The sequence below is a fragment of the Phaethon lepturus genome, unplaced genomic scaffold (assembly GCF_000687285.1).
Source record: "Phaethon lepturus isolate BGI_N335 unplaced genomic scaffold, ASM68728v1 scaffold21844, whole genome shotgun sequence".
Lineage (NCBI taxonomy): Eukaryota > Metazoa > Chordata > Aves > Phaethontiformes > Phaethontidae > Phaethon > Phaethon lepturus.
Window position 1 is genome coordinate 43,871 of NW_010537414.1, and position 17,161 is coordinate 61,031.

A 17,161-nucleotide genomic window follows, 5' to 3' on the forward strand; every position below is an offset into this window, starting at 1 on the left:
ACAATTACCTGCTCAAGGCTTGAGTAGCTGGTGAGGCGGATGATGCGGAGGGTCACAGAGCCTGCAGGGGATGAGAAGGTGACAGTGGAATTCTGTCTGTGCCAGGGGCTGTGAAACAACCTCATCAGCCACAAACACTACTTTTTCCTTCTATTAGAAGAAAAACTGCTTTTTGCCAAATAAGCTGCTTGGTAGACATGACCTGGTATGTTTATTAAACAGTCAGAATGTGTTAAAAATTCAAGGACTGTTAGACACTAATAATTAATAGCTGTCCAGCATGCATCAAGAGCCTATTGGTTTTCTGCCAACTTGCCCTATTAAATATACAAGGTACAAGTTATGTAGTTAACCATGTAAGAGTTTTATAAATGCCTTTTATAGTTTGCATTCAGAAAACTTTCCATGTTGGCAGACAGGAATAAAAAAAAAGGAAATTCAAAAAGCAAAGCTGTTTTAGCTTAAAGGATCTTTGAGATGGTAAAGTAATTTGACAGCAGTGTTTAAATCTTTGCTCTTGAAGTGGATGAAGAAATGTTTGGGCCAAAGGGTTGCTTTTATTGATGCTGGGTCTGGAATTTGTGTGTTTTAGCACTGTTGAAGTATGGAGCTGCAGGTCTTTCTCACTTGGAGAAGTCAGTGGGAGTCCTTTGATTGTCTTCAGTAAGCACTGGGCTATCTGCTTCATTCTGAGAAAGTGCTTCCCTCTGTCTTTTCTCCTCCAGTTAAGTGCTGGGCATCCGTGTCCTAATGCCTGTGTAGCTGGAAGGCTGAATACGGCAGGTTACCGCACAGTCGCCTCTGTGGCTGCCTTCCAGGGACCATGGAGAGTTGTAGAGGAACCGGAGATCAGCCAGTTAGAAAACAGAGTTTCAGGAGTATATATTGTTTGGTCTTGTTTTCCTGTCCAGAGCTATGTTAATCCAGTAGTGCTATTTGGAAAGACGCTGAAAAATACGCTACTCTTCTATTAATAAATTATTTTATGAGCTGCAGTAGAATTGGTGGGGGAAAAGTGGAGGAACTTTTGTAGCGTACTTTGGAAAAAAGCAGAAGATGGAGAGAGAACAAGTAGGTAAAAGCACAGGAATTTTTTGATTTTCTAAGTATGATACTTAAAGGCTCAATTATCCCTGTTCGATACCAGCCTAAGTGCAGCAAAGTTAGTGGGAAATCCCTCTCACCAGGGAGAGGCCTGGGCGAGGTGCAGGCTTTCTCTCGGTTGTGTTTGTCCAGGTGTGAACATTTGGTGAAACCCTGGCCCAGGTTGCCCAGAGAGGTGGTCGATGCGCCATCCCTGGAAACATCCCAGGTCAGGTTGGACGGGGCTCTGAGCAGCCTGCTGTAGTTGAAGATGTCCCTGCTCAGTGCAGGGGGGTTGGACTAGATGACCTTAAAGGTCCCTTCTAACCCAGACCAGTCTATGATTCTACAATGGGTACCACAACCCAGTTGATTGTAGTATTTTGTTTGCTTGTCAGGATGCATTTTTTTTTCCCACATGATTTCCAATGGCTTTATAACATCATCTCATGCTAATGAACTAGGGAATGGGGAGAAACGCCATGTATCTTCCAGGTGCTTGGGTGGATCTGCCTGGGTAGGCTTTTTCTGTTTTTGAAGAAAACAAAATATGGGTACAACGGTCCTTTCTGGGTAGGCAAGGTTGGCTTCCTAATGCAGTGTTATAAGCTGTCCCTCAGATGGAAGAGAAGTGGGTTTTTTATCCTGTAGTCTGTTTGGCTCAGAGAAATCAACATTTTAGTTTTACTTTGTACATTGGGGTTTCAGTAACGCGGTAGCTAGCAGATCTCAGAAGTGATGAGAAGCCTCTATTGAGTAAATCTGTGAGATTAACCAGATCCACCAGCAATGCATCTTCAGCATACTGGAGGCTTCCCAGTCTCTTCCTTCTTATGTTTCTGAAGTAGTCTGCCCTTGTCAGTCTTATTACTGGCATGTTACACAAGGATTTGGGTTAGAAACAAATCCTGTTCTTCTCAGGGTGGCAGTTGGTACATTCACAGTAGAACTAAAAATGGCTTAGGACCTTCCTTTTTTGAATTGCTTTTCAGCTAGAGGAGGAGGAGGTAGAACCAGTTTTCCTTTCTCTGCAGAGGTCTTTCTGGCTGCAGAGCATCATATTAGCTTCTTAGAAACCTTTCACCTGTGATTCAAAATAGGTACGTTGAGTTTAGTATAAACTGCAATGTCCATGGTTTTTTTTCTGGGGAGAATCCAGAGCCTGGAAGGAGAAGAATGATGACAATGGTGTTCAAAGATCACATCTGAGAGTTGTGTTGGAAGCAGGATATTCCTGAGAAATTTTTGTTGCTTTTAATTTTATTAAATAATGCCAAAGTCCCCAGGGCGACAGATGGGTTCTTCCGTGTACGTTACAAACGACAATGAATAACTAATCTCTCTTTTCTTCAGACATCATACAAATCCAGTGGGCACAGAGTGGCGATGGAAGATGGACCAACCTGAAATGATCTTGCAGGAGGCTATTGAGAACCATCAGAATATGATCAAGCAGTTCAAAGGTAACTTCTCCTGCTTTTTCCCCGTTAATGATGCTTTTGGAAGGTAACCAGGACTAGCATCTTCAAAGCACAGATGAAAATGTTCTGGTCATCTGTGAAATGCTGGGAAGGAGGCATGAGATTTGTAATATCAGAAAGAAGGGTAAGTGACAAGACACTTTTCTGGCACACTTCCTGTTTTCTGAGATGTTCTGCCTTGTTTTTGACATTAGAACATGAGTCAGCCATTGGGTATCTACTGCTGCCTCGAGGGAGTAGAGTGCAGCTGCCTCTTGTGCGTCTTTGTAGTTGTCATATCCTTTTCCTTGGTGTGCACAGAGGCTTCCGCAGTGGCTAACGCTGGCCTGGATGACAGGGGATCTTGGTTCTTATGTAAAAGTGAGGGCGGATAGAAGGCAAAAGGGATCAGCCTCTAACCTCATAGGAAATATACTTCCCAGTGTTAACCCCCCTGGGAGCTTTTGTGTTAGCTCTGAAACTTATAGATTGCATTTTTCTCATTAGTTAATGAACTAATTCATTCATTCAAGGTGTTACTATTTTCAGGAATTACTCAGTACATCTGTTTGTGACTGAAGCTGCAGTTATACAGCACCTCTGAAAAGTACTGTATTTTGCTTCCCATAGGAATTCTTTGTGGGTTTGTTATTAAGTATGTGTGTGTGTGTGTCTGTGTGTATGCAGTTGGGTTTTTTCTTTTTTTCCAAAAAGTGATAAACTTGGTTACTCTGCCAAGGTCAGCTTTGTGTGCTGGGAGGGCTGGCCAGCTTGGCAGGACAGGTCTAGGACTCTGCTCTTGCTAACTGACAGCGGAGGCTGTGCGAGCAGCAGGAGTGGAATGAAGCATCCATAAAATGTGCAAGATGAGCCTTAGTCTTGGCTGTCATTTTAGGAACCTGTTTGTTTATGTTGGCTGCGCACAGAGAGAACCCAATGGATTAAAAACGTGACAGGTAAAAAAGCCCTGCAGTCAGCAGAGCAGAGTCGCTCTGTCTCATTCACTGGAGTTATATAATAGACGGAAAAATAACTCAAGTTAGGGCCTCATGAGCTTCGTTTTCATCAAGTGGCTGGTTTGAATCCTCTTGTGTGCTCAGACCTCCAGCTCCAGGTAAGCCGGTTCCCTGGGAGCTCCTGTGCTGAACTGGATAGGGAGCAGTGGGAAGAACCAGACCTGGCTGCACTCTGCCTGTCGCACACATGCAGTCCAGAGGACTGGAGCACAGCCCTAGACCTCGTCCAGGGGAAAGCAGTGAAGGTGCTGTGGTGGGATAGGGCAAAATGATGATAATTTGTTAGAAGAAGCTTTCCTGGGGGAAGAAGCAGGAAGATGAGTCGTCAGTGGAGGAGGTAGCTGGTGTCAGTGCATCTTCCTTCAGACTAAGCAAAGCCCAGCTGTCAGAGCTCGAGGCAGGGCAGTCTGTAAGGAAGCGCGGGTCTCATTGCCTAGCCTTGGCGTTTCTTTTGCACCGCAGCCACGTGGGCAGCGTGGGGAGAGTGCCAGGCTAAGGCAGGCTGCCTGCAGCAGTGCTGCCCGACTGGCTGGGCCAGAGCTGCTGCAGGGAGTCGTGGCTGCCAGCTAACTCAGCTGGTGGGGTGCAGTGCCAGCACAGCAGGAGCTTGGGTACAGGTGGTTTGCATGAGTGAAGAGCATGTAGGATGTCAGATTTTGTCTGGAAGGCTGTAATGGCTCTATAAGACTGTTACAGCTATCAACAAGAGTATTCGTGTTTAACGCTTAAGGCACTGAGCACTTCTCAAACTCTGCTCTTTTACCCCGTCTGTTCTGGGTAACCAGGCTCCTAGAGGAGTTGAAATGTCATTGGGCATGCTGAAAGGATTGTGATCAGTAGCTCGGTCGGTTTGGTGGCTGCTAACAAGCAGTGTACTTCAGGGGTTGATCCAGGAACCTATGTTGTACAACATCTCCATCAACAGATGATGGGGATGATGATACTGAATACACCCTCAGCAACTTTGCGGGCGATACTAATTTAGGGAGGGTGGCAGGCACACTCAATGGCACAGCGTTACTTCAGTGGGACCTTGAGAAACATGATTATTGGGCCAATAGATGCACGTGGAGTTTAGGAAGAAGTGGATGGCTTCTGTGTGAGAGTGTTATAACCCCATGTTGGTCCATGCTGGGAGACCCACCTGCCATGGTAGAACAAGGGAAAACAGACTTGGGTTTCTGTTTGGGAGTGCATGTTGGACATCAAAATAAGCTTGTTCAGCAAAGGTGGTGCTCAGAGAGCTTGGGGGACCCTCCAGCCTTGGTGCTTTTCAATTCTTTTAAGTAAAGCCATTACCACCCTGGTCCAGTATTGGCAATTGTCCTCTCTGAGCTGGAGGCTGGACTAGAGACCTGCAGCAGCCCCTCTTAACCAGTTCTGTGACTTTTGATGTGATTCTTAAAATGGGAAGCCTTAAACAATATCAACCCCTGTCCTTTTTATGAGGCAGGACTTGACTGAAAACAGCCATTTATAGTTGCTTAGGAAGAAGCCACGTGTTGTTTGAAGTGATGACTGGATTTGCATGCGGTTGCTGGTGGAGTACGGAGGGTGTACTTGTGAAGGCAGGAATCGCCCTCGCGCTGCGCAGTACTGGTGCGGCGTGGTGCAAGCGTTGCCCCTGTACGGCAGAAGTGTGTGGCGTTCGCACTAAAGAAAGACGAAGAGCAAAAGCGACTTTGCAGATGCTCGAAAGCCCTACCTTCTTCTGATAGCTGAGGGCAGGAATCTGTTTAAAGACAACTTCAGACTAAGCAATAACCCTCTCCTTCCCTTACTACCCTCTGGTGTCTTCCCAAAAAGGGTTGGGGGGAGGGAAGGACTTGGCAGCGTCTGGAAATATTCCCAAAGTGAGAGGCCTGTAAGGACATCTCAGTTCTCTCTTCTTGGAGTGTATTTTCCATTCAACAAATTCGTAAATATTCCCTGAAACTTGCATGTGCAGCTTCAGCACAGTTATCCTTGACCTGGATCTGTGCAAGGAGAAAGACCAAAAAAAAAGTCTCTGGACTAGGACTGTGCTGCCAAGTAGAAAAAGAAAAGATGTGTTACTTTTTTTCAGAGTAGTAGATGGCAACACGCTTCCTGTCTTGGGAGCCTAAAAGCAAAAGGTTTATTAAGGAGAAGAAAAACCAGTAAGAAAAGCCCAGTAGCTTGCTGTTACATTTCGTGAATTTTACATCATCGCTTCCCTGAGGTGCATGTGAAAATATTGTTAGAGTAGAGTTGGTGAAAGCAAAATTGAGTTGAAACGCGGCGTGGTAAGCTGAAGGCAGGGAGAGTTAAATGATGCGCGGACAGAAAGCTGTCCTCTGTCCAGGCTGGGAGTGCCTCAGGCGGAAAACAGGACTGTCTGCGTCCAGTGAGCTTAGCAGCGCTCCACGAATAGTAGGTTGGATTTTATTATGATTGATTTTAAGAGAAAAAACCCACCCGAACCCCATAAACCACACCGAGGCTTGAGCAGTGAGACGAGCTGGATGGCTTTGCTGAAGCGGGAGGACAGGCTGCAGCTGGGCTCCGGCGGCACGGCCCCGGCGACGCCAGAGGTGTTCCCCGCAGGGTACTGCGCGCGTCGGACGAGGTGTTTGGACGCTGACCCCCAGCGTAGAGCAGACCAGACTAACCCGGCTACTGGAGGAGAAAAGCATGGGGAAAATGTCGTTGCTAGAGAGCCCTCAAGGCTCCTGAGTGTCTGGTAGTGCTGCTCAGATAATAGCCAAAACCAGTTGAATACATTGGTGCTCTTTCTTGCACCAGTACCACAGCTCTGCACGCAGGTACACGCGTACCCACATCTCCGTGTGCCAGAGGAAATGGTGAGCTAGTCTGGTGCTTTATTAATTCCACACGTTGTAGTAAAAATGAGATCTTTGAAGGAACAGAAGAATTAGTGGGGACTCTTTATCCTATAAGATATCCTAGAGGATAGCCCTCTATGCTCGAAGAGCTCCTATCCATACTCTTAGAGATGATGGTATGTCATCTTCTCTTTTATTGTTGCCATAGTTTGTACTGGTTTTGAAGACTGTAGACGTTAGTTAATGTCACATAATTACCTTTTAGAGTAACTGATGGGGAGCCATCTTACTGACAGGGAGCTAAGGTGGGAAGGTGTGAAGTAGTTTTTGATGGCTACATTTTCTAGGTAGTGACTAGTAAATCTCTGCCCTTGCGAAGGGCACACACAGAATGGAAACGTAATTAAAAAATAGGAGAGTGGGAGTCTGATAATACAGCTCTGGTGCAACTTGGGGAAAAATGAAAAAAACCAAAAATGTATGGTCTGAATTAGGAAATCCTAAGACTACCTGTGTGTCTTGCTGTAAGAGTAGATAAAACAGGTTCCTTGTCTCCTCACTCACGCAGGCACTTGTGATGACTGGTGTCCAGGTACTTGCAGAGGGGCATCCGAAGTCGGTGACCAGCCTCTCTAGGGTCATGTGCCAGATGATGCTTTTCTTTCCCAAATTAAAGTGCACCAGTAGAAGGGCAGCTGGAATCAGCTTTTCAAAGGACATGTGCTGGTCAGAGGAGGCTTGGCTGCATGCTCTGCTGAGGTCTGAGCTGGGCAGGAGCTGAGAGCTGTATGCCACTGCCTCTTGGGTCCTCTCAAGCTCCTACAGCTCCAGGCTCCTGTGGCTGTGTTGGACCTGCTGCATGCCATACAACATCTGCCCAGGCTCTGACTGTGCTGAAGTTCATTGACTGAAGGCAGAGGAGCCTCATCCAGAGGAGCAGAGGTTGAGTGCTGTAGCGGTATGGCAACCACAAGTGCAGGAGGGTTCATGCGCTCCCTGGAATACCCACTAATCCTGTTTAGTTTATCCCTGCCTAGCTGGTGATTTATATGGTCAAACGACTGCATACAAAGCCTCACCCCTCCTCTGGAGCTTATTTACGTATGACAGATTTGCTGTAAACTGTTTTGAGAAAGTTACTCTCAAACTTCATGTGATGTTGGAATTTGCTTCTGTCTGCCTATGAAGCTGGCACGGTAATTATCGTAGTCCAACTGCAAGATGCTGAGAGAGAGAAATTAATTAATTCCAAAAATGACCTACAGTAGCTTTAGGAATACAAAAGGGAGTCCTTTAATCTCAGTGTGTGGTTGAGATGCTTCTTTCTTTTCAAATAAAGTCCTCATTTAGTACTGTCAAGTTTCTGCAGAATAACCATTAGTCCTGTCACTTATTCAGGACTGAGCCTGGCTGGTTTAAAATGCACTAAGCTTTGCTCTGATAGCAAACCAGCTTTTCTACGTGAGGCTGAAGCAATATCCACGAACTCCTCTTTTTATCTTGGCTTTGCAGCATAGCATGTAATGTTCTGTACCGCTTGAGCTCCAGCGTCTAGGCAACGAGAGGTGAGCTGAGGACCTGGTTTGAAACTCAAGTCTTTGTGTTTTTTTTTTTTTTCTTTTAAAACAGACCAACCCCCAATCTAAAACCTCAGATATTATTCGAGTACTTCAAAGCACGTCAAGGAAATGTGAAGTGACATATTTGGAACAAAAGCTTGTGTGTAGTCAGATGATTTCATATGGGGTCCTGAGCACTTGGTCGGATACGGATGGGCTGGAGGAGTATTCGCCTCTCCCCTGCGCCCCAGTGGGTATAATAAACGTGGCTCAGCTTGGTTAAACCTGCAGACAGCATTTTCATGTGGATACTACAGCTTGAGCTCCTTGTGCTTTCCTCTTCGTACTGAAATGTCTCTTGCTGTTCAGGACGGTGTCATGTGTTGGGTTTTCTTTCTGAAAGCATCCTCTACAGAGCTGCATTTCATGCGGTTGCCAATATGGATTCAGGTTGTTGGCGCTCTGCTTGGCGAAGTGTGGGGAGCTGGTCTTCATGGGGCTGGGAGGGCCACAGCGGGTCAGCAGTGGACACAGGCAAAACCTGGTTTTCTTTAAGATGCCTACTTGAAGTGGCAATAAACTGGCTCTTGTGTTTCTGTCTCAGCATTCGGGCAGCATCGTTGAAGTCTTTGCAGTGGAAACCTTGACTCAAATGTTACCAGAAGATTGCTTGCAGCAGTTAACACGCAAAACCCCAAGCTCCGTGTGTCTGGGCGTGCGCTGTTTTGAGGGTTCCTGCGGAGCTGGCTCGGTGGGCGCTGGCTGTGGCCTGGTGTCCCCTCTGGTTCAGGAGGGCTCCAGCTGGTTTTGCTCAGTCTTCCTTGTGCCAGGGTATATTTTACATACAGGTGCATGGTTTGGGAGCAGGTTTAGTTGATTTAAGCCTGTTTTCCCTCTTCTCGCAGGCGTGTCAGGAGTAAAAGCAGATCGCTTTGAGGAAGCAATGACGGCGAAGCACTGCGCATTGTCACTGGTGGGAGAGCCCATCATGTACCCAGAGATCAACCGTTTCGTGCAGCTCCTGCACCAGCACAGCATCTCTAGTTTCCTGGTTACAAATGCACAGTTCCCAGAGGAGATTAGGTAAGAGTTGGACAAAATATCTCCCTACTAAAACATTTGAGTGCTGACCTGTGTTTTAATTCCATTTTATCGCTCATCAGAGTCAGCTCTGCATGAGCACCAACAATGAAAAAGCCCATTTGGCATCTATTTGATTTTAACCTTAATCTCCCTGTGCTCTTTCTCATCTCTCCCCCAGTTTGATTTTCTTTTCTCTATGTCATAAGCAAAGTGTGATTACTTCTGAAAATGAAGAGAATGTAATGTAGTACCTCCCGGAGGTGCGATGGAAGGAGAATGAGTGAGCTGTGTTTGATGCTTGGGGACACGGATAACTGGTGTGAGTGTTTTCTGACAGCTAGAGCAGGAGACCGAACTCATAAATTGCCTTTTTGGTTTGTGTGCTTCTCTTGTAGTCTGATCTTTGTTCTTTACTCCATAAGACCAGCCATAACAAAGATCTGTACAGCCCAGCATCTCCAGCAGGACCCGGAGTGCAGGATAAGAAAAGGTGAAAAGCGCAGACTCATCTGCAGAAGTGGGAGCGGTAGTTTTTAACCTCCCTCTGAGGGACTTGAGCTAAACATTCAAAACATTTTAATGAACTTTGAAGGAGTCTTTACAAATGCAAAGAATCCCTGTTTCTGATGCCCTTGAGCATCCAGGGTGCTTTTAACGAAATCTGAAGCAATGTAGCAAGGAAATGCAGCGTGTGGTGAGCTGCAAGTTGGTTGGGAACTCGTCAGGCTACCATCAGTTAATAACACGACAGGGTCCAACCCTGGAGTGATGTGAGCGTGTTAGCGGAGCTGTACGCAGGACGCGTCGCTCAGCTTGTCATTTCAGCTCGATGCCTCTCCATGTTAGCGCTTTCTGGTGGAGCTTCCTTTTCAGTTCCTTCTCGTGGTCTGAATATGGCAGTGAGAGGGGAGGGCATGCAATTTTTGAGTGAGTAATTATACACTACAACGGCATTCCAAATGATTGAATAATTGTGTAATCAAGTTACTTTAAGTCATGTATTATGTGCCCGATAGACAGAAATTGCTCTTTCCTAAAAATAGCATTTTAAAAAGAGACCACACACTGTATTTTGAAGCTGCATTTCCTAGGATCTGCTGAATGTTTTTAAAAAGAAACAAAAAAAGTGATAAATGCTAGTCTTGCTGTCTTAAAAATTGCAACTGGTCTTTGGCTCATGAAAGCAAACGATTTGCTTAATATGGGAACTGAAGTATGCACCAAGCTCACTCCTCTGTTGTCAGCACAGGGGACCTGTAGTCTAAAAGTTAGTCCTAAAATAGCCAGCGTGACCTCTGGCATCCAGCATGCAAATGGGGAGCGTGGCCTGGGGTGTTCGCTGGGCTTAGGAGAGGGGCCCGCCGGCTCTGCAGACCCCCTGGCTGGGTCTCCAGCATGCTGCTGCCTGTGCCTTCTTCTCTCCTCCCCTCCTCCTCCTCCTCTTGCATTTGATCCGCAGCCTCCAGGGACACACGTGTTTTCATGAAGTGAAGGAGATTTTATAGCACGTGAGCTCATTGTGAACAGTTACCTGGCTCTTGTCCTCTTCCTCCTCTTGCTTCTGATTAGTCGCCGTGAACAAGAACCCTTGTGTACGTGTTTGCGTTTATGAGCATCAATAATAATAACAATGAGCAGATGCTTATTATTGCTCATAAGCGAATGCATGTTTTTATTATATTGCTGTTTCTGTTCTTTGTATCATTGAGTCGCCTGTGTCCTGTCTGGCTTGTGAAACCACCTCATGGCCGGTGGTCTAAAGTCAATTTATTGCTCTCGAGTTGTGCTTTGCTGTTTGGTCATGATTTCTACTGAAGTTCATATGTGGTAAATGCCAAATGTAAATTTGATCTCCTGGATGTGATCTCAGCTGTTTGAGCTAGCTTGGAAATTGCAACCGAAAATTAAGGGGGAATGTTTGACAATCCATCCTAGTACCGTGCAACTAAATGTCCTGTTAATTACGAAACGTAGCTGTGTTCCAGGAACATCAGTTTGTGCTCTGCGTCTCCCTGGTGCTGGCTGGACCCACAGCTGCCCTTTCTCCTGGTTCCCCTTTGGCAGAGCATGCACGAGGTCGTCCTGGCCCCCGTCCCAGCCATGGCAGGAACCTGTGGGCTGCTCTGTTTTGGAGCAGCGTGGGGCAGAAATCCCTCCCTGGCATCACTTCTAATTCCTTAATTTTCTCCAGTATAACAGTGAGTCTGGCTCTTGCCTGTCCCTAGGATTGAGATCATTGCAGAAGAGATGATTTTTCTCAGCTCGTGTTTTGAAAAACCCTTGCTCCATCTTCAGCGAGGCCCCTTTTAATTAGGCAAATGCAGCATTAAGTAAAGAGAAGAGTATTTTGGCTATGTGTTTTTTTGCAATGGAATACTTCAATCCACTTACACCTAGAACATTTGGTCACTTTTGGAGATTGTGGCTTTGGGCTGCCAGTCCAGATAAGCTTGTTTGCAAAACAGGGTTTCTTAAGCTAAAATGCTAAATTTCCTCTGGGCTATTTCATTCTTCTCTCTTAAATACATACAGAAAGAATACGTTTAGATAGGTTGTTTGAGTGTGCATGGTAAGTGGATTTTTCTGGACACTAAAAGCTCTGCTCAGTCTAATTCTGGACAGTTCTTGTCACTTTGTCACCTTTGGGGAGGGCAGGGTTTTGGTGTATTTTTAGGTGGCACTGTTTGGCAGCTGAACAATAGTTTCTAATTTCTTCTCAACTTCTATAAAGACCCAAATCAAGCCTGCTCATTAACAGACTTCACAAAATACGCTTGCAAAATGTTGTCCTAAATTGTTAAGAGCTGAAGAGTTACGTAGTGCAATTAGGATTCTGTCACTTCATCTTGGAGACACCGGGGTGGAGGTGCCATGAGGGGTGGGTGTGTGTTACACTCTCTGCCTTTGTCGGTTTTGTCTGTGACAAGGGAGATGGTTTTAGGTTGTTCCTCTTAATGCCCTTCGTTATCCCTTTGCTAATGGACTGCAGCGTTGCTGCTTCTCCTTTATACCCTTGGGGTTTGTGGAAGGGATTAAGGCTCAACCCAGGCTCTTCACACAGCAGTTGAGGTTTAATCTTTTTAGAAGTTACCAGTATTGGGCTCACAGATGCTGTGCTCACCGGCATTATGTGACCAGAGAGACTATACTGCAGGATTTATAGGAAATAAGAGCCTTGGGAGTGGAAGGAGAACACGTTGGGGGTTGTGCTTGGTTTTATTTTCTAAACAGCTTTGATTTTCCATCAAAAAATTATTTAACTGATGATGCCAGGTAAGTTCAATGTGTCCAGCAGTAGAAACTGGCTGAATTATGGCTGTAGTTCTATTGAATGGGATTATTTTTCCATAGACCAGGGCCAATAGAACTTGGGGAAGGGGCTGAGCTTCATGGTTTTTAACCATAGGGGCCTTTCAGCGCCTCACGTGAGCCCCTGGCAGCCTGCTTGGGAAGCCTTTCTGAACGTGTTACAGCCACACTGGAGCGAAATACGTTCCAGTTCAGTGAGGAAAAGATAATTAAAATGTCAGCCAAGGCCTCTATATGTGATGTTCTTAGCTTTGGGCTATATTATTTATTGAAAGTAGGTCGTAACATTTTGCTATTAAGATGATGGTCACTTGGCAGAGATGAACCACTGGACTTCGATAGTTTTCCCTGTAAACACTGTATAGTTCCTGTTGCTACTGGACCAGCAGAGCAGCTTGTTCAGAGATGCTGTATTTTATGTGTGCTTTGGTAGGAAAACACAAATTCAGCTAGCAGTAATGTCTGAAAACAACAATCCCTTTCTTTTTATTTCCAAGGAACCTTGGGCCAGTAACACAGCTGTATGTCAGCGTGGATGCCAGCACCAGAGAGAGCCTGAAGAGAATTGATCGACCTCTCTTCAAGGACTTCTGGCAGAGGTTTCTAGAGAGTTTAAAGGCCTTGTCTGAAAAGGTACCCAGTGAAGAATGTATTTTTAAATATTTTGTTTCTTCCTTTTGCACCTTAACTACTCAGGACAAAAGTAGAAGACTTGGGAGGCTTAAGATGGATCGTGGATGGGTTCTGGATGTGTGGGAAGCATATTTACATGTTTTGTACATTACAGTGTATAAAGTCCAGCAAGTTTAATCAATTTTCCATGTGGGGAGAAATTTATTGACAAAAGCAGAGCAGAATGTGTGTCAAATAGGACAGTAAATTCTGCTGTGAATACAAGATGCTATGAGAGATTAAGAGATTATAAAATAATAAAAGATTTCCTAATGAAGCATTTACACTGAAAAGCAGGCTGCTGAAGGAAAATGGGAAATTCAGGGAAGCCTAGGAAGAGTTATAAAACCCCGTGTGGCACTTAGCATTGGATCTCAAAGGTTCCCTTGAAATAGCAGTAAAGGACATTAAAACATGTGTGCTGGAGTTTACTAGCTCTAGTTGACCTCCTGCTATATAGAAGTAAACATATCTCCTTGTTTCTGGAAGATTTAGCCAAAACAGTGGATTTGAGCATAATCCTTTACACTGATGGTTTGTAGTAGCTTGTGTCTGTCTGAGACAGCTGAACAGTGACCTGAAGGCCCATGGGATTGTGCCTGCTGCTGTCAGCACAGAACTTGATCTACTGTGTAAGAGTTTTTGTAGTGATTACTGAAGCACTCGTGACCCCAGCATCACATGAGTTAAATGGGTGTTGGTGGGTCTTGGTCTCTTCTCCCAGGTAACCAGCGATAGAACGAGAGGAAATGGCCTCAAGTTGTGCCAGGGGAGGTTTAGACTGGATATCAGGAGAAATTTCTTTACTGAGAGCGTGGTCAAACATTGGAACAGGCTGGGCCGGGGGGGGGGGGGGGGGACACCCCCCGGGCACCATCACTGGAAGTATTCAAAAAACATGTGGACGTGGCACTTCAGGACATGGTTTAGCGGACATGGTGGTGTTGGGTTGACGGTTGGACTTGATGATATTAAAGGTCTTTTCCAACCTTAATGTTTCTGTGATTCCGTGAAAAATAGTGCTTCGTGAGTGTGTCTTCCCTCTCTTATTTACTTATTTAAACATTATTTACTGTGCTCTGGAAGCAAGTACTTCTGTTCAGTGATTTGGCAGAAGTTGACACGTTACCTGCTGAGATGAACAGACAAGAGAGAGTTTCACTTGAACAATGAGTTTTTCTGCCTCCTTCTGAGATGACAATGTTGGACCATTTTCTGCCAAATGTACTTACATTAGTAGATCTGGGAGACTCAGTGTAATTGAGTGATGCTTTATTCTGCAAAGTCATGCGAGTAGCTTGATCAAGCTGTTTGTGTGCAATGTGCCAGCTGATCTTGTTAAACAAAATCTCAGGCCAAACTCTGAGCTTACTGAAGTCAGGTACAAACTTACTGAGTTCTCTGTGTGAGTAGAGGAAGCTGTGGAAAGAAGGGGAGCTAAAATATTGAATGCAAAAATGTCTTATGAGCTTGCTTTTGCCCATCATTTCTTTCCTTCCACCTCTTGACCCTGGATAGATGTCGTTCAGTCATTGCTGTGTGCTGTCAGAAATTTTCTTGCAAAGAATTGAGGGTGAAAGTGTTGGCAAGTCTGTCCATACAGCTAAAAATACTCTGGTCAAGGTGAAGAGGAGAGGAAAAAGAAGCACAACTAGCAGGTGCCTTTTCTCCTCAAAGCAACCGCACTTTGAAGGGCCCTTGAAACACTGATAACACAAGAGCCAATTAATAGTTGCTGCAGTTGGTAATACACTGTTCTGCCAGCGCCTGCTCAGCTGCGTATTGCATCATCACACGTGGAGGACAGCAAGAAGTCTCAGGGAAGCTGCTGTTTGTTAGGTTTTTTTGCTTAATGCTATACATGGTTACGGTACCCAAAAACCATCTCGAACTGCTTCTGGGCAAAAGTACCTTTCTGTTTTCCTTCTGAGCGTGTTGCTCAGTGTTCACGTGTGATGCTGTAGGACCGTGATGAATGAAAGGTGGTGAAAGCTTAATGCATCTGCTGATTCTTGAGAAATACAGCTCCTGTTTCAGAATAGGTGGGAAGGCACTGATGCATTGTGTTAGGAAAGTGATGCTAATATGTCTGGAAACAAAATACAAGTCCCGTATTTTCACACTGCCTGACAAACCATCCGGGCGTATTCAGTTCTCCTGACGCTGAGGCAAGCTGGCAATCGCAGCTGGTATGAGTCACTGCTAATAAGAATCATGGATAGGTTTGATCTATGCACGTTTAAAAAGCAAAAATGGGCGAAGGGAGTTTTTAAAAATATGAGTCGTACCTTGTGCTTGCCGCTGTGGTGTTTGGCGAGCGCTGTTCCTGCACGGTTACCCTGCTCGCTTGGGTGTCCGCGGGCTGTCCCCAGGGCGCTCTGCTCGGTGCCGCAGGGATGGGTGGTTAGAGGCAGGTCCTGCAGCAGAATGTTGATGATCCAAACAGACCTGAGCAGGAGAAAGAAAGAGCAGAGGACATGGTCCTAGGTGAGAAAGGAGTGAGGATATCCCTCTTGGCTGAACTTTCCTAGCACCAAAAAGCAGGCTGATTCTTGTTAAAAATAGAAATGGAAGGTCCTGGGCAAAGAGGTGGACTTCAGATCTGTTGCCTTAGCGCGGTAGTTCTACTGATAATGGATTTCGTTATTTTAACTGAAGTTCTGCACCAAGTTCTTGAGCCCTTAATAAAGGAGTGAATTTAATAATGAATTGTTCCCAGTATGAATGATGACATCATACAGCATGGTGGTGATTAGTTGCTACAGTATTTTCAAAGGAAGTTCAGGAATAGAAGATAAAAATCTGTTGTGATATTTCTTTCTGCAGCCAACAGCAAGAAACCCCCTCTTTGTCCACTACTATTTGGAGTAAGTTTTATCCTTTCTAGAGTCCTTTCTCATTGAGATGATTGTCGTGTTAAATTCTCTATGCTGAGGAACGTTTTTTGAGAGAGGAGTTTGTTAAACAGCAGGTACACTCCCAGAAGGATCCATTTGTTTCTTGTCATGTGTCTTCTGCCCTCCAAATTAAATTGAGAGGAAAAAGAAAGATGTTAACATGTGCGACAGAATGTGTCCCTTCCAGACATCACGTTTGAGAAGTCTTGTAGCCTCGTCCTCTGACAGCCTTGAGTTCCTAAGAACGATTGAGAGGTGACTTGACTTGATAGACAGGCACTCCGAGGAGGCACTAAGGATGTGAATCCTTATTCTCATTGTGAGGATGAAAAGTCTGTTCCAGTGGTTGAAAGGCATTTCTTCCAGCCATTTCTGCTTCATAGTTCTATATCCAAATGAGAAATGAGGTACAAATTAATAATGAGGGTCCAGAAGCTCAGGAGGGAAGAGGTAAATTTTCCATCCCTTTAAGTTTTATGATAAAAATTGATGCTTTTTTCAAAGATACCACTTACCAAACATGTGCTATCTGAGGAAGAAATAAGGAACCAATGTTCTGTGAGCTCTCATCCAGCGGCAATCAGACTTGTGATCCATTTGTGTTTTGACTTTGTGCTTGTTTTCCTCAGTGATACTAGACCAGATTCTGTAGGTTGAGAAACTTTGAAAACTGTTGTTCTCGTTGTTGTTGTCCATAAGTCACCAAGTGTTTTCCCAAGCAATAGGGATGTTGACTGAGGCAAATGGGAATCCCCCACTGAGTTGCTGATAAATGAAGTGGGCATGTGGTGACCTAGTATGGCAAAAGTGCGTACATATTTCTACCCAAGCACTTTGAAAATAACTGGAGAAAAGATGATGGTGGACATACAAGCAGAACGTGCCCCGTTTGTGGTTCAACATTACACCGCAACATCTCTGAGCATGCTTTTTTCCACCTGTTGAGAGACTAAGACCACTCTTGAACCAAGCGGCTGCTGGTCCATGGGCTTGATAAGCACTGGGAGAGAGGTCCCTGGCGTGGCTCATGTGCTCTGAAGAGTACTCTTCCAACCTTGACGTGGCGTCACCTCTTCTGTCTGTATCTTCTTGACTTAATCATGATAAATCCTGTCCAATCTGCTCGATACACTGTACCTTATAGTACTTGCTGTGCTGCCAGACACCAAGTAGGCATTGCAGAACTGCTTTAACTTTCAGAGGACAAGTGCCAATGTTCTCTTAAACAGATTGGAGCCACGCACAAAGCAAACGGGGAAAAAACCCTTTAGGTTAATA

General features: G+C 45.2%; 1 protein-coding gene across 1 annotated transcript in view; it reads left to right on the forward strand.

Annotated features, from left to right (window-relative positions):
• Positions 1–12,947, forward strand: part of TYW1 (tRNA-yW synthesizing protein 1 homolog (S. cerevisiae)) — a gene marked incomplete at its 3' end in the record, with an annotated part of 55,817 nt that extends 42,870 nt beyond the window's left edge. The window contains exons 10-12 of the mRNA XM_010286490.1: positions 2,437–2,546; positions 8,828–9,005; positions 12,812–12,947. Coding sequence (XP_010284792.1) covers positions 2,437–2,546; positions 8,828–9,005; positions 12,812–12,947 — 424 coding nt within the window. The remainder of the gene's footprint in view (positions 1–2,436; positions 2,547–8,827; positions 9,006–12,811) is intronic.
• Between the last annotated feature and the right edge of the window lie 4,214 nt (positions 12,948–17,161).